The sequence below is a fragment of the Microcaecilia unicolor genome, chromosome 4, assembly GCF_901765095.1.
Source record: "Microcaecilia unicolor chromosome 4, aMicUni1.1, whole genome shotgun sequence".
Classification (NCBI taxonomy): Eukaryota; Metazoa; Chordata; class Amphibia; order Gymnophiona; family Siphonopidae; genus Microcaecilia; species Microcaecilia unicolor.
In genome coordinates, this window is record NC_044034.1 from 236,583,649 (window position 1) to 236,609,708 (window position 26,060).

The 26,060-nt window shown below is 44.6% G+C and overlaps 1 protein-coding gene across 1 annotated transcript in view; it reads right to left on the minus strand.

The window, feature by feature from the left end:
• Nucleotides 1-3,833: 3,833 nt before the first annotated feature.
• PCCA (propionyl-CoA carboxylase subunit alpha) overlaps nt 3,834-26,060 on the minus strand; it is a 1,085,625-nt gene continuing 1,063,398 nt past the window's right edge. Inside the window, 2 exon segments of the mRNA XM_030201346.1 lie at nt 3,834-4,202; nt 18,333-18,410. Coding sequence (XP_030057206.1) covers nt 4,134-4,202; nt 18,333-18,410 — 147 coding nt within the window. The 3' untranslated portion in view covers nt 3,834-4,133.

A 26,060-nucleotide genomic window follows, 5' to 3' on the forward strand; every position in this document is an offset into this window, starting at 1 on the left:
GCTCGCACAACCCTGCGAGCGTGCATGTGGCCATGTGCACCTATTTTTTTAGCCTGCCCTCCCTCAGACCACATCACGAGCGAGCGGAGGAGCCAAGCGGAGCGACAGCGAGGTTGAGAGCACGCCGCCGTGCACAGCCACGTCCAGGTCCATTACCGCGTAGGAGGATGGATGTGTAGATAACTACGATGGCGACGCACTCTCTCTGCCTCTCTCTAAGCCCGAAGGTAGGTGGGCTGAATCTGATCGATCATCGATGATGATATCTGAGCCTGAGCGCGGGTGCCCGTGCCCGTGATGCAACGTACGCTAGGCTGTGTGTGTGCGCGCTTGGGTGGTGGGCGGGCCTAAAATCGGAGCCTGTGGAGAGGAGAGATCAGCTGCCAGAGCGCCGCGGGTGCCGTCTCTCCCATCACGTTAGTCTGCTGCGCTGCTGCTACAGTTGTGTGGCGCTTGGGTGGGCGGGCCTGGGCCGAAATTGGATGGGCCTGGGCCCACCCGTAGCTACGCCCCTGCCACAGTGTCATAAGCTGCTGAGAAGTCTAGCAGTACTAACACAGAGGCAAATCCCATGTCTCTGTGAAGATCATCTAGTAGAGATACAAAGATCATTTCTGTTCCATAACCAGGTCTGAATCTAGACTGACATGGATCTAGCCAGTTTCTCTCTTCTAGCCAATCCCTGATTTGAACACAGACTGTTTGTTCTATAAGTTTCCCTAGAAATGAGATGTTGGATACTGGCCAGTAACTTTCAAGTTTGTCAAGGGCAAGGTTGTTTTTCCTCAGCAGAGGGTGAACCACTGCCATTTTTAATGCAGCTGGTAGTTGCCCATTAGAGAGGAGTTCACAATTTTTTTGGCACCTTCTATGGGGCCCATTCAGCAGGTAGTTGGTAAAAGGTGTCTTGGGATTTTATCAAGGCTCTCCCCTGTTATTGGGTTAAAAGTGTCCCATATGTCTCTGTCAGGAGGGGGCAAGTTTGTGCACTCCTAGTTAACTGAATGGAGACTGGGTGGGATTGTCTGTAAATCCTGGTGAGACGTTTAATTTTGTTGGCAAAGTATGCTGCAAAATCATTGTAGTTCAGATTTGACTGGGCAGGCTGGTTCTGTTGTGGGGGTTGCAATAGGCAGTTTACTATACTAAACAGCTGCTTGGTTGAATTGGCAGCCTGTGCAATGCACCGAGAGAAATACTGTTTTTCGGTTGCGTTAAGGTTTGACGATACTTTGTTGTGTGCTTCCTACAGTTTAGCCTGTCTTCATCCAGGCGAGATTTATGCCATCTCCTTTCCAGTTACCGGCCTTCACATTTAAGGATCTGAAGTTCTGAAAAAAACCAAGGTGAGCATTTGTGAGTGGGGCATAAGACCATTTTTAGTGGTGCTGTTTTCTCTAAGGTCTTGGCTATTCTGAAACTGTAGTTGTCTTTTCATCCACATGTGGATAGTCCAAGGCCTCTAGGAAATCCTCAACAGTCAGCTTTTCTTTTTGTCTCTGATCTCCTGTCTAGGAATTCTTGCACAGATAATGTGTTGTTACGAGGTGCTCGGAATACCATGAGCAGCCAGATTGGTTTCTCCTCTTCAAGCTCGATTAAAAGATTCTGATTCATTTAGCTGGGGGATGGAGATTCTCCACAGTTTGATTGTGTCCCGAATCAAGACTGCTACCCCTCCACCCTGTCTCCCTGGTCTTGATTGATGTTGAAACCTGTTGGGCATAGTTCAGCCAGTGGTAAACCCCCGCTTTCATCTAGCTAGGTTTCACTTATTCCTAATATGTCAAGATGCTGTTCATGGATGACAGCATGGATCACTGAGGATTTCTTTATAGCTGATCTGGCATTCACCAGTCCTATGGTTCCCGAGGGTGGTTTGGGGGTTGCTATGTCAGTTGTTTTCTAGTGCAGTAGGGACAATCATAGGTCTCTTTGATTTATCAGACCAAACTCTTTTTTTGGGATAGATATTAGTTGGGTGGGAGTGGGAAAATGCACCTCGAGATTTCCACTGTATTTGTATTAAGATGCTAGATTGGACATTGAAAGAAGTCTGGCACTGCATCTATGGTCACAGCATGATTGACTCTATGATTGGAAGAGTTTGCAGTAGTTGAAGAACTGAAGATTTGAGATAAGTAGTTTTCTTGTTTATTCCACTTGGAAACTTCCACATAAAGTTTATAGTCTTCTTTATAATGCAACGATATTGTTGTGCAATGATAGATATCAGTGATCAGTCATTGGGTTTTGGTCACATTTGTTTCTCTTAGCACAATTCTTTTGTTTTTGCTGATTTTATGATTTGATATTTTAGGTTACTAATAGAACCTGGTTAGAGTATAGTTTAATATTGAATAGGTTTTCCTAGGGTGTCTGTAAAAATATATATTATTACATATAGCGTGTCCCAAGTATTTTGATATAGAGATGCTAGATTCCATCATTATTTAAGAAAAAGTGGGAGGAATATCTCCAGGTTAATGGGAAGCATGTGAATTCCCTGACTCTCTTTTGAGAGACCACAAAAACAGTTCCTAGGGGGGAAATCTTAGCGTTTACAAGAGACAGAATGACCTGAGTGCAAGTCTGCTTAGGTTGGAGAGACAGATCCAGAAAGATAGGCATGAGTCTCTTAAGGGATCCTTGCAACACAAGAGTGCTGGCCTGCCAGACATAGAAAATAATGTGAAAGATTGGTTGTAAAGAACAATCGAGTTTACTCCATTGGAGTTGGAAAAAGTGCCAGTATACTGTATCTTTTTGACCCTGCATTTGTTATACAAGCAAAAGTACTATGTCCTGATGCTGGTATTTTGTGGTGCTGGGAGAGGAGGAGGAGCTGGACTGGGGTCGTTTTTTTTGGAAATAAAACTAAAAATTGATTGGATTTGATGTTAATACTGTATATACTATTTAGCACCAAAGCTGTTTACAATACCAAAACTAATACAAGTACAATGACAACAATCACGATTTAGTTTTTTCCTTTAAAATTTAGTGAAATTAAGCAAAACAGGATATTTTACTGAAATTTTTGTCTAATTTCAAATAAAAGCCTGTGTTTCTTCTTGATGCAAGGTGCTGAGATTAGAGCCCGATGCTGGTTTGTACATGAACATCGGGTAGTGGTGATTTTTCTGTGACAGACTTAGGGGCCCTTTTACTAAGTTGCGATAAAAAGCGGCTTGGGCTATCACTAGTGCGCATGTTTCTTACACACTGAGGCCTTTTAGCGCGGCTGTAAATGGCTACATATTTCCCCCATTAATGACCAGGTGGTAATTTCACAATTAGCACAGGGCTATTAGTGCCGGAGCACTTACCAACACCTATTTACTAAGAGCTCCTGTGCTAACCATACACTAATTGGTTAGAGCATGGTGATGCAGCTGCAATGATTAGTACTGGGCATGCCCAGTGCTAAAAAGTAAATAAAAATAAATAAAAAGTATTGTTTAGTACGTGAGAAGTGTGTGCAGATCCGAAAACTATTGCGGGATGCCTGAACATGCTCCGCAGTAGTGGATTTTAACTTGCGGTAAGCATGTGTTAGGGCTTACCACAGTTTAGTAAAAGGGCCCATTAATGAGGTCTGAAGGCATACTAACTGGGGAACACCTGTACAAGATAATGCAGATGGTCCTTATGAAACTATGAACTTACTGTTCTTGTAAATGAAAGCCCAAGTAAGCTGCTTTATTCTTGGTGGAAATGAGAGTTATAATAAAAGCCATATTCATTTTATAGCCAAAGATAAAACCGAAATATTTAATATATTTGGTCTCGGTTTCAAAGAAAAACAGACAGAACTCCATTGTGCTGTAAAAGCTTAGAAAGAAGTATTTAATTTTGTCACATAGTCCAGTAGTTGACCTTGAGAAAATTTCTACAGAATATAATCTTGTATGTACATAATATTTATAGAAATAAACAGCTGTGATTTCTTGGCAATTCTATTACAGTGTTTACAGATTACAGAAGGTAAATGCAAATCAATAAATACAACTGTATAAAAATGTGCCACACAGGAATGTACCATCCAAGGATGAAATTACATGTTATGTTGCATGAATTTAATCTAAAAGAAGGGCCAATTGGACTGTCTAATAATCCGACAGAAACATGTTTCACTCCAGTTCCACTAGGACATCACCTTCTCCAACTGTTTCACCAGCTGTACAGTGCACTGATTTCACCTAAAGAATAAATAAATAAATAAATGTAAGGCACCACAGTAATTAAACTTATTTTTTTAGATTCAGGACTAATTTTATGGGGAATAAAGGTTAAGAAAAAATAGATAAAAGTTGAAACCTTTCTGACGGATTAGCTTAATACATTTTGTGATGAGCTTTTGGAAGCTACATTTCCTTCAACTAGTTTTTAAAACTAGAACATGGCCTATTGATTACTTTTATTTCATTCATTTCCCATCTAACAATCAAGTACTTAAGCCAGTACCTTCTCTATTTATCTTGACTTTCTAGGTTCAATGCCATCTTGATGATTTACCAAAGATGATGACCTATAGAAATGATCCATTTGCCATTAATACTTTTTTTTTGCTTTCTTTAATAAACAGGTCATACATGATGAAACTTCAAGAAACAAACAGAAATAATTAAACTGTACAGGTGGTCATCTGGTGTTACTTATAAAAAAAAAAGTATGTCTATATACTCCTGGCTGTGCCATCCTTGGGGTTCTCAATGTTGCTTGTGTATCTAATTTTTCTTACTGATCACCGAGTCAAAATTAATAAAGCATGTTCCCAATTATCATTCTTATAAAATATTTTCACATAAAGATGCAGTTTTGAGTTGCATGTCACTCTTGTCAGAGGAATTTATTTAGGGAGGCACCTGGCTGCTCAATGGCAGTATTACACGATGCCATGCTGAGGGACTCAAGTTTGATTCCTGGCTCAAGTCTTCCATTCTCTAGGTTATCCAGACCTGAGGATACTGTGGAGAAAGAGCATTCATTGCCAACACACTCCAATGAAACTTAGGGAGGAAGCTATCAAGCTGCATTAGGGCTTGAAGTCACATTATTTGTCTCTTAACACGACTTAAAGGGCCCTAATGCAGACCGATGTGTCTCACCACGGGCTATATAGCAATTAGATGTAAAACATGCTAATGCATGTAAAGCAACTTATTACCATATAAAAACCATAATGTGACTTGTGGTGTGCCCTGGAGGGGGAGGATCTTGTGATGTGGGGGACAGGCTTTCAATTGAGGAGTGCCTGGATGGGTGGGGAGAGGAGCATGGTATGGAAATCACAGCAGGGTGTATTGGGCTGTGGCTTGGTGGCCCGATGCTCCTGAGCCACTAGTAGAATAACATTGTTTGCTTTAATTGCAATGTGCAGTCCAAGCCCATAATCTGCCCCATAATATGGTATGCAGTTTGCACATAAATTAGCTCACACTGTCACACCAGCATAATAACAGTTACTGCACTATAACTGTATTATAACTGCTTAGCACATTTTAGTAAACAAAGCCCCAAATTACTTAAATGAATGGATCTTCCAGATTCAGCACCAATTAACCCCAAACCGTACTCTATTCTTTGCTCTATATTTATGGGTTTCAAATATGTAAATAAATGCTTACATTTTCCACAAATTAGCTTTCAAATATTGTGATTCTGATTGCGAGGAAAATCATTTTCTTTATTAGAAATAATGGCAACGTATTTTATTTATTTTGATTTATTTACCGCCTTTTTGAAGGAGTTCACTCAAGGCAGTGTACAGTAAGAATAGATCAAACATGAGCAACAGGCAATAACAGCAGTAAAAATATTCAAATAACAATACAAAGTATGGCATAGTACACTACTTCTCTATTTTTCCTTTATTTGGGTTCCTTGGAGGCATATTTTCAAAGCACTTTGGGAGGCTAAGTTCCATAGGTTTCTATGGAACTTTGGGAGGCTAAGTGCTTTGAAAATGAGCCCGTTGGTCTACTATAATCTATAATATCTTACTTCCAAGGATTATCGTACGTGTTAACCAAGACCCCCAATGCTATTGTTAGTTTATCAAACTGACCTCAACACCTCCACCCCTGGTCTATCACCAACTGGTGAAACAGAACCTTAATATAAAGGATTCCAGGGATTCTGTGGGGTTATTCTTATCATAGGTCTTAATGCCCAATTGTTATAATTTGAACCATACCAGGAAAAACTTAACTTTGCATTGGTTGTCTGAAATCAACACATACTATTACATCTTACATCAAATTGTCTTAACAACACTAATTGTTCATTTCTTCCATGTCCAAATACCCTCATTATTTTACTACTTATGCCTAACCACATTCTCCCCTCAGTCCCATATATAATACACTTAGCTGAGTTCTTTAATCTTCTCCAGCCGGCTGGTAAACGTTCTCTTTTGTTTCCAACCCTGTCTCCTGTTCATGAGATCATGAGATCTGTGCGGTTATGCTTTCACTGGCATGAGTGTATTCGGATTTCCTCATAACCCCGTTCCTTCCTTTCTCTTTACTGATTTAAACTTTCTTTTCCGACAAGTATGTCTTGTTTCGCGATGTCTATCGCTGCTTCAGGAACTTTTTATAACTCTTATTTCATGCTTTTGATTCCGATGTTATGGCGCACAAGATGGCCGCGGTATTTTAATGACGCCCTCAGGAACCTCCTCCAATCACCTTGCACCTTTTGTTTAAAGGGCCAATTAGTAGAACGCCTTCCATTCTACATTTTTATTCAGTCCCCTAGGCATAGTTGTTTTGAATTGATAAATCAATCGCTGTTCCCGCTGCCATACTTGTTGTTTAATATCCCCCCCTCTCATACCCTTGCTAATCACTTCCAAAACCATAAACTGCATTTGATCAAAAGAATGACCCTCCTCTGCACAGTGTTGTGCCATAGGTGCCTCTGGTTTTTTATGCACAATTCCATGTTTATGTTCTATAATTCGTGTTTTGAATTTTCTTGAGGTGTGTCCTATATAAATCTTACTGCATGGGCACATACATGCATACACTACGTTCTCTGTATCACAATTTGATTGTCCTCTTACTTTGATCGTTTTTTGACCATGCTCCCATTCTAAAGCTGATCCCTCTATAATATTTGGACAAATACTGCATTTACCACATTTCTTGTGTATTCCAGTAGTTATCTGCCCCTTAGTCCACACGTCTGATCTGCAAAGAGTGTCCTGCAGATTCGTGTTTCTATTGTATGACACCATCACTCTTTTATCCTTGAATTCATTCTGTGTTTGGAGTATCCCCCAATGTTTTTTCAATATTTTGGTTATCTTGTCTGATTCTTTTGTGTATTTCAATATACAATTAATTTGCGGTTCTGGTACTCTCTCCTTGGACCGCAGTAACCACTCTCTATCATTAAACCTCGCTCGTTTCTGAGCTTGTTTAATCTCCTTGTTGGGGTAACCCCTCTCCTTGAATTTCTTTTTCAATTCCTCTGATTTTTCCACATATTTCTGAGTGGAATCGCATATCCTTCTATATCGTATGAACTGCGAAAAAGGTAAGCTCCCTACCAGATGTTTAGGATGCATGCTATCATACGCCAAAAGTGAGTTACTATCCGTTGGTTTTGTGTACAGATCCGTGTGGAGCTCCTGTCCTTCTTTTTGAATCCATATGTCTAGAAAATTAATATTGACCCGATCTAAATTGTGGTCAAATTTAATTGTTGGGTGACACTGATTCAATTTCTCAACAAACTCTAGAAATTCCTGTTCCGTGCCTTCCCATAACACAAAAATATCATCTATAAACCGTCCCCAGTATATGATTTTCTGCCATTCAGGGGCGGTGTAGATGTACTTCCGTTCAAAACGTGCCATGAACAGGTTTGCTATTGAGGGGGCAAATGTAGCCCCCATAGCTATTCCTGCTGTTTGCAAATATAGCTGGTCACTGAATAAGAAAAAATTGTTTTTCAATGCCAAACCTATTAGTTGTTTTAGAAATGTTGTTGGGACTGTCCATGGTCTCTCTCGTGCATCCAAAGCTTGCTCTGTCACTTCTAGTGCCTCATTTTGGGGTATCGAGGTATACAATGCTCTCACATCAAGTGTAGCTAGTGTTGTTAAATATGTAATCTTGACTTTAGCTATCTGATTTAAAAAATGCGTGGAATCTTTAATGTATGATGGTATTTCCACCATAAGTGGACGCAAATACGTATCAACATACTGGCAAATCCGCTCAGATATTGAATTGCGGGCTGACACTATAGGCCTGCCAGGAGGTTTGCTAAGATTTTTATGAATTTTGGGTACTGTGTAAAAAATGGGAGTTCTAGCTTGCATATGACATAGAAATTTATTTTCTTTTTTATTTTCTTTTTCTTTTCTTTGTTCTTTGGAAGAAATGAACAATTAGTGTTGTTAAGACAATTTGATGTAAGATGTAATAGTATGTGTTGATTTCAGACAGCCAATGCAAAGTTAAGTTTTTCCTGGTATGGTTCAAATTATAACAATTGGGCATTAAGACCTATGATAAGAATAACCCCACAGAATCCCTGGAATCCTTTATATTAAGGTTCTGTTTCACCAGTTGGTGATAGACCAGGGGTGGAGGTGTTGAGGTCAGTTTGATAAACTAACAATAGCATTGGGGGTCTTGGTTAACACATACGATAATCCTTGGAAGTAAGATATTATAGATTATAGTACACTACTTACAATGTCAACATAATGTGTAAGGTAAAATTATGTATCATACCTGATAATTTTCTTTCCATTAATCATAGCTGATCAATCCATAGACTGGTGGGTTGTGTCCATCTACCAGCAGGTGGAGATAGAGAGCAAACTTTTGCCTCCCTATATGTGGTCATGTGCTGCCGGAAACTCCTCAGTATGTCGATATCAAAGCTCCATTCGCAGGACTCAGCACTTAGAGAATTACACCCACAAAGGGACACTCTGCCCAGCTCACCACCGCCGAAATGGGGGAGGGGAATTAACCCAGCTCATCCCCACACAAGTGGGGGAGGGGAATCCGTCCAGCTCATCCCCGTGGAGCGGGGGAGGGACACCACACCCGCCGATGCGGGGGGATCTGGCTTATCCTGCAACCGCAACCGCGGGAGGAGCTGACTGACCCTAACACCGCCGAAGCGGGAAGGGTACAAAGCTGCCCTACAGCCGCACGAAGCGGGAGGGAGTGCCGGCAGAATTTAAGTCTCAATCCAGCCCCGTAAAACGGAGGGGAGAGGAATGCAGCAGCTCACTGTAACACAAATTCGTCTCAACTCTTGAAGAATCCATTGAAAAACTTGAACACGAAGTCCTCCTGAACAGGAACTGAAGACTAAACTTGAACCTGAAATGCAACCAGAATATAAACAATACAGATATCTGGGAGGGACTATGGATTGATCAGCTATGATTAATGGAAAGAAAATTATCAGGTATGATACATAATTTTACCTTCCATATCATCATGCTGATCAATCCATAGACTGGTGGGATGTACCGAAGCAGTACTCACCCAGGGCGGGACATTGAAATCCCTGACCTCAACACTGAAGCTCCAAACCGGGCCTCCGCCCGTGCCGCCACAGTCAAGCGGTAATGCTTGGAGAATGTATGGGCCGATGCCCAAGTTGCCGCCTTGCATATCTCTTCCAAGGAGACGGAGCCGGCCTCTGCCATCGAGGCCGCCTGAGCTCTAGTGGAGTGAGCCTTCAGCTGGATAGGCGGCACCTTCCCTGCGGCCACATAAGCCGCTGCAATGGCTTCCTTGACCCATCTTGCCACTGTAGGCTTAGCAGCCTGCAGACCCTTACGAGGACCTGCAAACAGGACAAACAGATGATCCGACTTCCGGAAATCATTGGTCACTTCCAAATATCTGATGATGACTCGTCTCACATCCAGATATTTAAGAGCAGAGTATTCCTCTGGGTAGTCCTCCCTACGAAAGGAAGGGAGACAGAGCTGCTGATTCACATGGAAGCGAGAAACAATCTTGGGCAGGAAGGAAGGCACTGTGCGAATAGTCACTCCTGCCTCAGTGAACTGCAGAAAAGGCTCTCGACATGAGAGTGCCTGGAGCTCGGAAACTCTTCTGGCTGAAGTGATAGCCACCAAAAAGACTGCTTTCAACGTCAGGCCTTTCAGAGATGCCCTCGACAAGGGTTCAAAAGGCGGCTTCTGTAATGCTCTTAGCACCAGGTTGAGATTCCACGTAGGCACCACCAAGTGCAGAGGAGGGCGCAGGTGATTAACTCCCTTGAGAAAACGCACCACATCTGGCTGCGAAGCCAGGGAAGCACCCTTCAGGCGGCCCGTGAAGCAAGCCAGGGCCGCTACCTGGACTTTAAGGGAACTGAGCGACAGGCCTTTCTCCAGACCTTCTTGCAGGAATGCCAACACTGAAGAAATTGGAGCAGTGAATGGAGAACATGAGCCTGCTTCACACCACGCTGCAAAGGTACGCCAAACCCTGGCGTAAGCAGTAGAAGTAGAGCGCTTCCTCGCTCTCAGCATAGTGGCGATGACCTTGTCTGAGAAGCCCTTCTTCCTCAGATGCTGCCGCTCAATAGCCAGGCCGTAAGACCAAAGGGGGAGGGATCCTCCATCACCACGGGACCCTGATGTAACAGACCCTGCTCCACTGGCAGCCGCAGAGGATCGTCGACTGAGAGCCTGATCAAGTCCGCATACCAGGGACATCTGGGCCAATCCGGACCCACCAGGATTACCCGGCCCGGATGCTTTGCCACCCGGTCTAGCACCCTGCCCAACATGGGCCAGGGCGGGAACACATAGAGGAGCTCTTGTGTCGGCCACTGTTGGAGAAGAGCATCTACTCCCAGGGATCGAGGGTCCCGTCCTCTGCTGAAAAAGCGTGGCACTTGGCAATTGGCCGATGATGCCATCAGATCTAGGCTCGGCTGGCCCCAGCGCTTCGTGATGCCCAAGAACGCCTGAGCAGATAGCTGCCACTCTCCGGGCTCCAAGGTATGGCGACTGAGAAAGTCCGCCTTGACATTCATGACTCCGGCAATGTGGGCCGCTGACAGCTGTTCCAGGTTCGCTTCCGCCCACTGGCATAGATTCATGGCCTCCTTGGCTAGAGGGGCGCTCTTAGTACCTCCCTGGCGGTTGACATAGGCCACAGCCGTGGCATTGTCCGACAGGACCCGTACTGGCTTCAACGCCAGTACCGGGATGAACTCCAAAAGCGCCAACCGAATGGCTCTGAGTTCCAGGAGGTTGATAGACCACTTTGCCTCTGCAGGAGACCAGAGCCCCTGCGCTGTCCTTCCCAAGCAGTGGGCTCCCCAGCCCGACAAAGAGGCGTCCGTCGTGACGACAATCCACTCTGGGGTCACCAGAGGCATTCCTGCAGACAACTTGTCTGTCTGCGTCCACCAGCTCAGCGCATTGCGCACTGCTGGGTCCAAGGGAAGGCGCACAGCATAATCCTCCGACATCGGAGTCCAGCGCTGCAGCAGAGAGTGTTGTAGTGGTCTCATATGAGCCCTGGCCCAGGGCACTACTTCCATTGTGGCCGTCATAGAGCCCAACAGCTGCACATAGTCCCAAGCCCAAAGAGGAGAGGCTACTAGGAACTGGTCCACCTGAGCCTGAAGCTTGACAATCCGATTGTCTGGCAGGAACACTCTGCCCACTTGGGTGTCGAATCGAACTCCCAGATACTCCAGGGACTGAGTCGGGCGCAGCTGGCTTTTCTCCCAGTTGATGATCCACCCCAGGGAGCTCAAAAGAGCAACCACCCGGTTCACAGCTTTGCCGCACTCTGCATAAGAGGGGGCTCGGATCAACCAGTCGTCCAGATAAGGATGGACTTGTACTCCTTCCTTCCTCAGGAAGGCCGCGATGACCACCATTACTTTGGAGAAGGTCTGCGGAGCAGTAGCCAACCCGAACGGGAGGGCTCTGAACTGGAAGTGTCGGCCCAGTACTGCAAAACGCAGAAAGCGTTGATGAGGAGGCCAGATGGGAATATGCAAGTACGCTTCCTTGATGTCCAAGGATGCCAGGTACTCCCCTGCCTTCACTGCCGCTATAACAGAGCGGAGAGTCTCCATGCGAAAGTGCCGAACTTTCAAGGCCCGATTGACCCCTTTGAGGTCGAGGATAGGCCGTACAGAACCTCCTTTCTTTGGTACCACAAAGTAAATGGAGTAACGTCCCTTGCCAAGCTGATTTTCTGGCACCGGAACGACCGCACCCAGGCGGATCAGATTGTCCAAGGTCTGCTGCACTGCCACAGCTTTGACCGGAGACTTGCAGGGAGAGAGTACAAACCCATCTCTTAAGGGTCGGCAGAACTCTAGCTTGTAGCCGTCTCTGATGACTTCCAGCACCCAAGCGTCTGAAGTTATTGTGGTCCACTCGCCCAGAAACGAGGACAGCCGTCCTCCAATCTGCACTGGGGGGTGGACCAAGGCCCCGTCATTGGGTACGAGACCCTGGGGGAGGACCGGAGGGAGCACCTCCGGGACGGCGGTCTCTGCGAAAGGAATGCTGCTTGGGGGAGAAGTTCCTCTTGAAGGAAGAGGAGGCAGAAGAGCCCGACCTGCCCGGGCGGTACCGACGGGCTTCCTGAAACCGTCCTCTGGAGGTACCGGGGCGAGTACTAGCCCGAGCCCTGACCTCTGGTAACTTCTTGCCCTTAGACATGCCGAGATCGGTCACGATTTTGTCCAGCTCGACCCCAAAGAGCAGCTTGCCTTTAAAAGGCAATTTAGCCAGGCGGGATTTAGAGGCGTGGTCAGCAGACCAATGCTTCAGCCAAAGCCACCGCCGCGCAGAGATTGTCTGAGCCATGCCTTTAGCTGAGGCCCTCAAGACATCATACAGCAAGTCTGCCAAATAGGCCAAGCCCGATTCCAGGGCCGGCCAATCAGCCCTCAAGGAACGATCCGAGGGGGAAGCCCGCTGCACCATAGTCAGGCACGCCCTGGCCACATAGGAGCCGCAAACTGAGGCCTGCAAACTTAAAGCAGCCGCCTCAAAGGACGGCCTTAAGGCCGCCTCCAATCTTCTGTCTTGGGCGTCCTTTAGGGCCGTGCCACCTTCCACCGGCAACGCCGTTTTCTTAGTCACCGCAGTGATTAAAGAATCCACGGTAGGCCACAGATAGGCCTCACGTTCACTTTCAGGCAAAGGATAGAGGCGGGACATAGCCCTAGCCACTTTAAGGCTCGCTTCCGGGACATCCCACTGAGCCGAAATTAAGGTGTGCATAGCATCATGCACGTGGAAGGTTCTAGGCGGGCGCTTCGTCCCCAGCATAACGGCAGAACCAACAGGGGCTGAGGGAGAGACGTCCTCCGGAGAGGCAATCTTCAAAATGCCCATGGCCTGCACTAACAGGTTGGGCTAATCCTCTGAGCTAAAGAGCCGTGCTGCAGAGGGGTCATCCGCTCCATCCGAGCGGGGATCCGTCTCCTCCAAGGAATCTGCAAAGGACCGTTGGGAGAACTCAGAAACGCTGCCCTCATCTACATCGGAGGAGACAAAGTCCTCCAAGGCCTGGGAATCAACCCGAGGGCGTTTACCTCCGGGGGCCTCAACCTCTTTACCAGCCGAGGGAGCAGGGGCAGTGTTTTGCATAAGGAAGGCCTGATGCAGCAGCAAAACAAACTCGGGGGAGAAACCCCCCAGACTGTGCACTTCCGCAGCCTGGGCTACAGCCCTAGACGCACTCTCAACCGGCGCTCGCAAGAGCGGGGGAGAGACATGCTGCGCATCCAAAATGGCGTCCGGCGCGACACTCCGCGAAGGAGCCGCGCGGGAAGAACGGCGCTTAAGTTTAGCCGCTTTTGTGCCGTCGCCCAAATTAAGGGCGTTCATGGCATTAACGTCTCCCACCTCAAGGGCGGCCCAAGAAGAAGCCGTCCGAGCCGCGTGGCCGGCCAAGATGGCGGAGGCGAGCAGCAGGGGATGGGCGTTTATGGCGGGAAAAACCGCCACACCGGAGGAAGGACCGGGACACTCATCGGTCACGAAACTGTCACCCAACAAGGGCGAATCAGACTTTAAGACCCCCGCATCCCCTCTAGAAGCGCACAAGCGATCCGGGGAGCGACTCTTTGCGCCCTCGCCCTCCGACGCCATAGGCCACGTGGAGATCAATCGGGGAACCCCCTGCCCGCTATAAAAAGGTAAAAATTACCTGCTTTCCGCTCCGAGCTGTAACGACCTGGTGTCCCAGTGAGTATCTGCAATAAACGTTTAAATAAACGTCGAAATAAACGCCTTTAAGGACGTTCAAAAATTTTTTTTTTTTAACGGAGCCAGCGGGAGGGAGGAGAAAAGGAGGGACCTGGCGCCACCAGGTTTGCACTTGCTCAAGAAGAGCCCTCAACCCCAGGCACTCAACAAAACCTAAAAATTAGGCTTGGAGGCCTAGCCAGAGCTGCTGCTGTGTGTGACCACCACCTGCTGAGATAGAGAACATACTGAGGAGTTTCCGGCAGCACATGACCACATATAGGGAGGCAAAAGTTTGCTCTCTATCTCCACCTGCTGGTAGATGGACACAACCCACCAGTCTATGGATTGATCAGCATGATGATATGGAATAGAGTATTTTAATTGATAGTGAAGGGTAAAGCAAAGGTGTAACATATAAAGTCAAAGAAGGAGAAATACAACATGACAGAATACGTGGAGGGGCATAATCGAATGGGGCGCCCAAGTTTTCCTGAGGGCGTCCTCGCAGGATGTCCTCGGGAAGGGGCAGGGAAACCTATATTATCAAAACAAGATGGGTGTCCATCTTTCGTTTCGATAATACGGTCGGGGACGCCCAAATCTTAACATTTAGGTCGTCCTTAGAGATGGTCGTCCGCGGTTTTCAGCGATAATGGAAACAGAGGACGCCCATCTCAGAAATGATCAAATCCAAGCCATTTGGTCGTGGGAGGAGCCCTGCCTGAAGTGCACTGCACCCACTAAAACTGCTCCAGGGACCTGCATACTGCTGTCAGGGAGTTGGGTATGAAATTTGAGGCTGGCAAAAAATATTTTTAAAGGTTTTTTTTTTTAGGGTGGATGGGGGTTAGTGACCACTGGGGGAGTAAGGGGAGGTCATCCCCGATTCCCTCCGGTGGTCATCTGGTTAGTTTGATCACCTTTTTGAGGCTTGGTCACACGAAAAAATGGACCAAGTCGGCCAAGTGCTCATCAGGGACGCCCTTCCTCTTTCCATTATCGGCCGAGGAGACCCATGTGTTAAGCACGCTCCAGTCCTGCCTTCACTATGCTTTCGACATGCTCCGTGAACTTTGGTCAACCCCGCGACGGAAAGCAGTTGAGGATGCCCAAAATCAGCTTTCGATTATGCTGATTTGTGCGACCCTGGGAGAAGGAAGCCCAATTCAAACTAGAACCTCGCATAGAAAGAACTCAATACCGTGGTTCAATGAAGAATTGAAAAAGCTCAAAACACAAGTTAGGAAACTAGAATGTGCATGGAATAAAAAGAAAGACGATCCCACACTTAATGCTTGGAAACAACTCCAAAGAAAATATAAATACACCATAAGACAAACCAAAAGACTATACTACAAAACTGAAATTGGACCAAATTACAAGGACACACACAAACTCTTCCAACTCATGGATAAACTACTACACACCACACCAGTCACGAACAACAGCAAAGACACACCAGGAGCCGATAACCTTGCGAAGTACTTCAAAAAGAAAATAGTACAACTGCGACTTAAAATACCTGTCAGCCCCATCGAATATGCTACACTCCTAGACTGTCTAGATCCAGACCCTGGAGTATACCCAGCAGATAGGATTTGGACCGAATTTGAGATACTATCGGAAGATCTCATCTTCCCAAACGCTTAAAAAATTTGCCAAATCTCATTGCAAACTAGACATATGCCCCAATAACCTCATGAAATCGGCCCCCCAACACTTTATAAGAGATCTAACGAAACATGTGAATATCATGCTACAAAATGGACTCTTCCCAAAAGAGAAAGGAAACATTCTACTTACTTCCATACCCAAAGATGCAAAGAAAAATGTGAGTGAATTAACCAACTACAGACCAGTAGCATCCATTCCCTTAATAACCAAAATAACAGAAGGGATAGTAACCAAACAACTCACAGACTATCTAAACAAGTTCTCAATTCTACACGACTCCCAGTCAAGATTTCGTTCTAATCACAGTACTGAAACAGTACTAGTCACGCTCATGACTAAATTCAAACAAACGATTGCAACCGGCAAGAATATATTACTTCTACAATTCGACATGTCAAGCGTCTTCGACATGGTTGATCATGGAATCCTACTACACATCCTTGAATACTTCAGTATCGGAGGCAACGTTCTAAATTGGTTTAAAGGATTCCTAACCACACGCTCATATCAAGTGACATCAAATTCGATTACATCAGCCACATGGACACCTGAATGTGGAGTTCCACAGGGATCTCCCCTCTCACCGACTATATTCAACCTAATGATGACACCCTTGGCCAAACTACTATCAAACCAAAACCTCAACCCATACATTTACACTGATGATGTAACGATCTACATCTCATTCAAACAAGACCTCAAAGAAATTTCCAATGACATAAACCAAAGTCTACATATCATGCACTCCTGGGCAGATGCCTTTCAGTTAAAACTCAATGCAGAAAAAACCCAAATGCCTAATACTCACCTCTCAACACAACACGAGCAAATTCACCACCATCAACACACCGAAACTAAATCTACCAATTTTGGAAACCCTGAAAATTCTTGCAGTTACCACTGATTGGCACCTTACACTTGAGAATCACGCGAAAAACACAACCAAAAAGATGTTCCACTCAATGTGGAAATTAAAAAGAGTAAGACCATTCTTCCCAAGGACCGTCTTCCATAATCTGGTACAATCATTAGTACTTAGTCATCTAGACTACTGCAACTCACTCTACGCTGGCTGCAAAGAGCAAATACTCAAAAAACTCCAAACAGCCCAGAACACGGCATCCAGACTCATATTTGGAAAATCAAAATATGAAAGTGCAAAACCCCTACGAGAGAAGCTACACTGGCTCCCACTCAAAGAACGCATCATGTTCAAAGTATGTACCCTAGTACCCTAGTACATAAAATCATCCATGGCGAGGCCCCAGTCTACATGTCTGACCTGATAGACCTACCACCCAAGAATGCTAAAAGATCATCTCGCACATTCCTTAATCTTCATTTCCCCAACTGTAAAGGTCTAAAATACAAATTAATGCATGCATCAACCTTTTCCTATATGAGCACGCAATTCTGGAACGCACTGCCAGGCAACCTAAAAGCGACCTATAAACTGACCAACTTCCGTAAACTACTAAAGACCCATCTCTTCGACATGTGAAACTCTCACATATATTCAGAAATGTTAATAATGCCTTATGTTATATTACTATCATGTATTCCATTACCATTCAACCCAAAATCCTTCTGTAACACCAAATGTCTATTCTTTTATCATTACCACTATCCATGATGTATTGTAAGCCACATTGAGCCTGCAAAGAGGTAGGAAAATGTGGGATACAAATGCAATAAATAAATAAATAAAATCTCCCGATGTGTCAAAAGATGGGCGCCCTTCTCTTTCGAAAATAAGCCTGAGAGTAAATTAATAGGATAGAAATGGTTGTTTCTCCATCATTCAATTACGGTGTTTATAAAGTAGTACTGTATAGTGAGTGGGTTGGAAGAGAGATGTAAAATTTAATTTTCCTACTAAAGTCGTAACTGTAAAGTAACTGTAAAGTAATAGCAAACATCAAATTAATGCATCATGTCCCTCTTTGGGTCTCTTTCTTGACCATCTTTCTTTTTTATATTCATGTATTTCTTCATTTTTTTGGATTAAATAGGTATCTCAGGTTAATAGATCATTATCACTACTATGCATTATTTAACACTTACGATGTAGTGAAATTCAGAAGGGCTGATTCACCAAGGATATTCTCTCATTCTCTGTTTATGAGAAGAGCTTTGTGAATCCGGTCCAAAATGTTTAGATATTTTGGAAAAAAGAATTATGAATAATTAGGGAAAAGGAGCATACCCTGGCCAATGGCAATTGTTTTCTTGAGTACACAGCAAATAGGAAATGCGGGGGGGGGGGGGGGGGGGGGGGGGGGATTTCTGCCACATCTTAATTTGGCTGAACATTAAAGACCGATTAATATTAGCTATGTTTTCACATTCTAGTCAAACCCTAATTTTGTATATTTATACTAGAGTGACAGATTACATGCAGTTGGAAATGACATAAAGAGAAGCATACCTTGGCAGTTTTAGCAGCACTCATACTGTTCTGCATTTTCATTGCTTCAATTACACAGATTTCCTGTCCTTCTGACACCTGATGAAATAAAAATACAACATTGGAAAAACACAACAGACTTTAGAATACTATATCATCTTTTAATAAACTGTATACTAAAGTTTCCGCCCCTTAAAAGAAAAGTCATAAAGTATACAACATAATAATAGAACTGCTTCTCTTGGTTAACAGCAGCAATGGAATGGTTACAATGTGGAATCATTTCAGTTTCTAGAAGCCTCAGGCTCTCATTTTGTATTCAGAGGTGTAGTTTGGGGGGGGGGGGGGTGCATGGGGAGTGGCTGCTCTCTCAAACAGATTTTAGATGAAATGGCGCCTATGAGGATTGGCCCTTCAGCCTTGCACCGGTGCCTACTTTACAAAGGGTCTGCTCCCCTGACCTCAAAACCTGGCTACGCTTCTGCTTATATTGCAGGTGTCAACAAATAGTACAGTACTAATGGAGGTGTGCAATAATGTCAGACACAAAACACTGGAAACTGAAGGACCTATGTACTAAACTATGCTACAATATATATATACTAGTAAAAAAGCCCCGTTTCTGATGCAAATGAAACGGGGGCTAGCAAGGTTTTCTTCAGAGTGTGCATGTGGGAGTGTGTGTGTCCCTGCCCTCTGCCCTCTCTCCCTTCCCCTGTGCTGTCTGTCCCCTCCCCCCTCCGAGTAGAGTCCTTCAGTGTTAAGTTTCCTGCTGTGCTGTGTTTGTGTTACAGAGAGAGTGAGGGCGTCTCTCTCCCCTCCCCCCTCTGAGTCCTTCACTGTTACAGAGAGCGATTTCGTGCTGTGCTGTTTTCCTTCACTGTTTGTGTTACAGAGAGAGCGAGGGTGGGGCAGACACTCATGGGGAAACCGGATATCTCTGGCGCTTCACACTTCCGGCTGGAGGCTTCATTAGAACGTTGGTGGTGCCTTTTATATATATATATTTTTTTAAATTACATTTGTACCCCGCGCTTTCCCACTCATGGCAGACTCAATGCGGCTTACATGGGGCAATGGAGGGTTAAGTGACTTGCCCAGAGTCACAAGGAGCTGCCTGTGCCTGAAGTGGAAATTGAACTCTGTTCCTCAGTTCCCCAGGACCAAAGTCCACCACCCTAACCACTAGGCCACATATATATATATATTTTAACCTGTTGTGGATTAACAGCTGAAGTTAAGATGCATTAGGTGTAAAATCTCTGCATTAGCTGTTGTGGGTATTCGCAGCAAATTGGGGAAGGCAGCTGTGCACTTAATGCAGAGAAATGGTTGGTACTGTGCGTTAACAGTAAGGTTGACTATACGGAATGTAGTTACTACATCCCTGAAAAAAAATAGCTAATTATTCCACATTACCTGCAACTTTTGCAATGAGTGCACTGTAACGACCTCTCAGGTAACTGCAGGCATAGGAGCCAACTTTTCAAAATTATTGGGGGTGCTAAGTCCAGTAGAAATAACTCCTCCCTGGACATATACAAGGAATTTTCTCAATATTGGGGGTACTCAAGCACCCACAGCACCCACAGAGTCAGCTCCTATGACTGCAGGGAGCAATCCCCACTCCTATTAGGAATTTCCATGTGTTATTTTTTTATAAATCCTTTTTATTAATTCAAATTGCCAGCAAATCAACAGTACAAATCAGCTACTCAACATGATAAACCAGCAACAGAAACTCAACAATCCCTTCCCCACACCACCATAACCCCCCTCCCTCTCTATTATTTATTTATATAGCAGAAGTGTGGGTCAACTAGAGTCTATTCAGTCCAGGAGTCAGTTACGGGCTGCAGGGTGTAGCAAGGACCATAAAGGCTCCCATATGTGTTGAAAACATTTACCTTTAGCTGAAGATATGTCTTCAATGTCTTGTAAATTGATCATTTGAGATCACCAAGTGGAAAGGCTCAGTGCCCTGGAGTCTTGCCAATGCAATAAAATTACCTTTTTTGCCAAAAGTACCAGGTGCCTGAGAAATCCCAACAGTCCTGCGGTGGTGGGAGAAGACAAACCATAGTCTTCAAAGAACAGCTTAGGATCCAGTTTAAGAGAGAAGGCCCATTGTGACTTTATCGTCCATCCTAATTGGTTCCAAAATTCCTGGATCTTCAAACAGGACCAGATCATGTGACCCAGGGTTGCAGGGTTATAGCTACATTTGGGGCAGCACCGTATAGCTGCAATTCTGGCTCTGCTAGCACAGTGGGGTGAAATGAATAAACGTAACACAAATTTGTATTGTAATTCCTATAATAACACATCAGGTGTGAAACTCTTTGTTGAATGAGGAGTGCGTTGAATATGAGACACATCGAGAGGTACCATTAGGTCAACTGTCCATTGGCATGCCAGACAAGCATAGTCCAGCTCTTCAGATGAGTACTGCAAGTATTTGTGATGATAGGCCAAATGTACCATATTTTGCGAACTTAGTGTAACAGCTTCATTCTGAGTTTCATGCACATTGTTACACAGATCTTTCCATGGCAACTGTCATATATAATGCGCTAATTGAAATTAGGCAAACCTATCCCCAAGGTGGTAAGTTATGTTTAGGTTTAGCACCGAGTTCCTGGAAAGGTTGTAAGCGTCCATCTTCTGTAAGTAATTGTGACAGGTAATAAATCCCTATGGATCTCCAGCGAGCAAAAACTATAGAATCCATACCAGCCAGGAAATCTGGATTGTGTCGCAATGCCAAAAATGGGGTCACTGCTGTTGAAAAATGATGCCTACAGAGCCATCTCCACACAGCCCGTGCCGTTTGTAGAAACAGATTCAAATGTAATAGCGGGAGGCATCTACCTGGCATTGTGTGAAGTTGCCAGCTGAAATGAACATCAGCAAACAAAGTAGCTTCTAAACAGGGCACTGAAAATCCTTCTCTGTTTTGGTATGAGTCATTAATATGTCTCATGGTGCCCGCCACTGTGAGATAAACGCATGCTTAAAAGGCCCAACTCTCTATATGAAAGGGGCTTTTGAATTATAGAAATAGGCAAGCGAGCTGTTTCACCCTGCCACAAGTAGTTCTGCAACAGAGCATGCACTCATGCCACACCCTCAAGTACAAAGGGAGCATTTGAAATGCATACATCCATTTAGGTGCTAGAAGCATCCACGCAGGGAGACGGGATAAGCGCGCCAAAGCCCAAGAACCTGTTTGGTGTGAGCCAAAAGCGGGTGTACATGCTTTGCACACTTTTCTGACAAAGTGGCAGGGATACTAACCCCAGATATTTAAGATGTCCCCCTCCCCAACTAAAAGGAAAATCCCCCTCCAATCGGTACGTAATTCCACGTGCGAGCACAATGCCACAGACTTTGCCATATTAAGGCAGAAACCTGACAGGCTACCATAATCAGACAAGAGCACCAGAAGCCGAGTAATTGACCCCTGATGTTCGGTCAATGTCAGCAGCAAGTCGTCGGCAAAAGCAAGGAGTTTAATGACCTGATGCTTAATTGCTACTCCATGAACCTAAGGATTATTCCTAATCATGCACAACACAGGTTCCAATGTGAGAAGAAAAAGTAGGTGAAAGAGGGCAGCCCTGGCGTGTGCCGCTCAAAACAGGAAATGGGGCTGTGCGGACTCCATTCACTAGTAGAGCTGCCTAAGAATCTGCCTAAAGAACCTCTACCATCCCATGAAACCAGCCTGTAACACCCACATATGATAAAGTTTCATAGATAAATGGCAACTTCACACGGTCAAAAGCCTGCTCCACACCCAGGCTTGCCACCAATAAGGGGATATCCTTCTGCTTATAGTATGTCATGGCCAATATCACTTTACAGACGTTTAAAACTGACTGAAGTCCCTTTACAAAGCCGGTTTGGTCGTGGTGTATTATCTTTGGTAATACTATTGCCAACCTAGAAGCTAAGATTCCAGACAGGGTTATAATGTCTATGCAGATTTAAGATATAGGGTAATAGTTCTTGGGTTGTTCATGTGGTCTACCTGATTTGGGAATGAGGGTAATCAATTCTGTATTAGCGTGGGACAGGAATTTCCTGTATGTTAGAACTGCTTCATAGTAATCTAATAATGGTGAAAATAGCTGTAAAGAGAGCATCTTGTAATATTCTCCCATAGACATCTGGTCCAGGGGCTGAGTGCAACTTAAGATTCCAAATAGCCTCCTGCAGTTCTTTAGCTGTTATGGGGTCATTTAGATGGGACTGAAGTTCTGCAGCTGTGTAAGATACTTTTGTGCTGCTACAGAGAAATCTGGAGAGGATTCTTGTTGTGCATATAATTCACAAACATGATAAGTAAATGTGCCTGCAATTGCATCTATTTTAGATGTAATTGTCCCTCTGGAAGTGCGGATTGTGGGAATATACCACAGCCTGCCCCATGTCTTGGTCACTTGGGCTAACAGTTTCCCCGCTTTGTTACCATAGTGAAAACAATTTATGTTTTCTACAGAGTGTCGAGAGGGCTATGCACTTGTGTATGTAGGAGTTAAGTGCTATGCGTGTGGCCTGTATGGTATCATAAGCTGAGGGTTGGTCTTGCAATGTAGGTTTTCTTGGCTGCCTGTAATTTGTGCTCTAGTGTCACTATACCCTGTGCCATGCACTTCTTGCGTGTGCTTACAAAGGCAATGATAGCCCCCCGCATCACCGCTTTCCCCGTGGGCCAATAAAGTGCAGGATCATTCATGTGCTGCTCATTATGCCGCTCAAATTCTTTCCACTGTTCTTAAAAATATACTAAAAATTCTCATGAGGAATATAAATAAGAAGGGAATCGCCAGCCTGGTTTTTGGGTAAAATAGGGACCTGTTTCATAATCTATCCAAATGAGCGCATGGTCTGATATCTCCTCAGGATCTATCATCACTGATGACACACAGGGAAACAAAGCACGGTTCACTAGAATACAATCTAATCTAGAGTGTGTGGTGAACCCTGGAAGTATGAGTGTAATCATGCTCTTCAGGATGGAAAAGACCCCAAAGGTCCACGAGATCCAGTGTCTTACAAAAGGCCTGTAATTCATTTCCACCATTAGAAAGAGTGGAAGATGTCCCTGCTGAGCAGTCTAAAGCAGTGGCGTAGCCAAGGGTGGGTTTGGGTGGGCCCAGGCCCACCCAGTAGCAGCATACCTATGATGTGGTTGGCAGGGATCCCCAAGCCCCACCAGCCAAAAACTCCCAACAAGTGTCCCTCCTGCATACCTTGTAAGTAGCAGAGCTTCGCCTGCAGTGAGCAGTGACATACATACTGCTTGCATCGGCCCCCACAGCCTTCCCTCTGATGTATTTCTGCCTAGGCGGAAACAGGAAGTTGCATCATAGGGAAGGGTGTGGGGGCCAACAAGAGCAGTGTGTATTAGTTGCTGCTTGCTGCTGGTGAAAATCTGCTATTTAAAAGGTATACAGGAGAGGGGGGATGTTTGAGAGAACATATGGCATTGCAGGCGAGAGAAGGATAGACTAAATCACCTGTGAGACGGGGCGAGGTTCTTCTGCCCACCCATCTTGGGCCCAAGCCCACCCAAAATTGGGAGTCTGGCTACGCCCCTGGTCTAAAGAAGGATCTAGGACCATATTCATGTCTCCTGCTATTATTACTGGTAAGCCTGGAAAATAGCAGCATTCCTGCAGTACCTTCCTATAAAAGGGCTGTTCTTTTGGGACTGGACCATACATTCCCACAAGTATTAAATCTTTACCATGTAAATTTAATTGCACCCCTACAAAATAGCTGTGATTATCCTGAAAAATCTGCCAAGTGGTACAATGGACAATCTTGTGGATCAAAATAGCCACCCCACCTCTATGATCCTCAGAGGGTGAGCAAATTACCTCTCTCACCCACTTGCGTTTCAATTTCTAATGGTGCTCCTGCCCAGACAACCTGGTCTCCTGGAGACATATAATATCAGCTTTATGATGATTTAAAACCCCTAATAAATTAGTTCTCTTTATGAGGGAATTAATGCCATAGACATTACACAATGCAATTCTCAGGTTACCAACAGCTGGTCCACTCATCCTCTCAAGTTCCCATACCTCTTCCGGGCATATATATATATATATATATATATATATATATATATATATATATGGGTGTATGTAAATTAGAGTGGAAATGTGATTGTCAATATATAACACTCCTGGGACAGGCTGGGTTCTTAGGAGAGTTTGATACACAAAAAAAAAAAAATAAAAAATATATATATATATTTTTTTTGTGTATCAAACTCTCCTAAGAACCCAGCCTCTCCCAGGAGTGTTATATATTGACAATCACATTTCCACTCTAATTTACATACACCCAGTGTCTGCATTTGAACAACATTCTGCCTTGTGCTTTGTCTTTGAAAAGTCTTCATTCCCCTCTCCTCCCCTAAAACCTTTCCCCTCCCCTCCTTCCCTGCCCTACCCTCCATCAAGAATCCCCGGGTTCTCACGCATGTGAGCCAGGTTAGTGCAGGAGCCCTTACCACCACCTCAATGGGTGGTGGTAAGTGCTCCCCTCCAAAATGGCAGCGTGGCAAGTGGTTCACTTGCCGCATGGCCATTTCTTTGGGAAAAAAAAAGACAGCTCTTTACCTGCTGTGGTAAAAGGGGGCCTTGGAATGTGTCAAAAACACGCGCCGATGCCAGCACAAGCCTCCTTTGGGTGGAGGAGTAGCCTAGTGGTTAGTGCAGCGGACTTTGAACCTGGGGAACTGGGTTCGATTCCCACTGCAGCTCCTTGTGACTGTGGGCAAGTCACTTAACCCTCCATTGCCCCAGGTACAAAATATGTACCTGTATATATGTAAACCGCTTTGAATGTAGTTGCAAACCACAGAAAGGTGGTATATCAAGTTTCATTTCTCTTTCCCCTTTCCCTTTTACTGCAGCTTGGTAAAAGCACTCTACAATGGCTAGATAAAAACAGGCTTAAACTAAACTTGAGCAAACGTCATATTATGTGGATTGCTGATCTGTATGTTTCACTCGGCCTCAGATCCAGGTGCCATCTATTAGGGGTATCTTTTTGGTGGATTCTCTTAGCATTTTGGGTTGTCATATTGACCCTTGACTTACTTTTAAGACCCAGATCTTGTTTCTTCATCCTTCAGTAATTGCATGCTTACATAAGTATTGCCATACTGGGAAAGACCAAAGGTCCATCAAGTCCACCATCCTGTTTCAAACAGTGTCCAATCCAGGTCACAATATACCTGGCAAGATCCCAAAAAAGTACAAAACATTTTATACTGCTTACCCCAGAAATAGTGGATTTTCCCCAAGTCCATTTAATAATTTGGACGGCTTCCTAAAGGAAAAGTCCATTTAATAATGGTCTATGGACTTTTCCTTTAGGAAGCCGTCCAAATCTTTTTAAAACTCCGCTAAGCTAACCACCTTTACCACATTCTCTGGCAATGAATTCCAGAGTTTAATTACACGTTGACAGAATAAAAATTTTCTCCGATTCGTTTTAAATTTACTACATTGTTGCTTCATCGCATGCCCCCTAGTCCTAGTATTTTTGGAAAGCATAAACAGATGCTTGACATCTACCCGTTCAACTCCACTCATTATTTTATAGACCTCTATCATATCTCCACTCATCCGCCTTTTCTCCAAGCTGAAGAGCCCTAGCCATTTTAGCCTTTCCTCATAGGGAAGTCGTCCCATCCCCTTTATCATTTTTGTCGTCCTTCTCTGC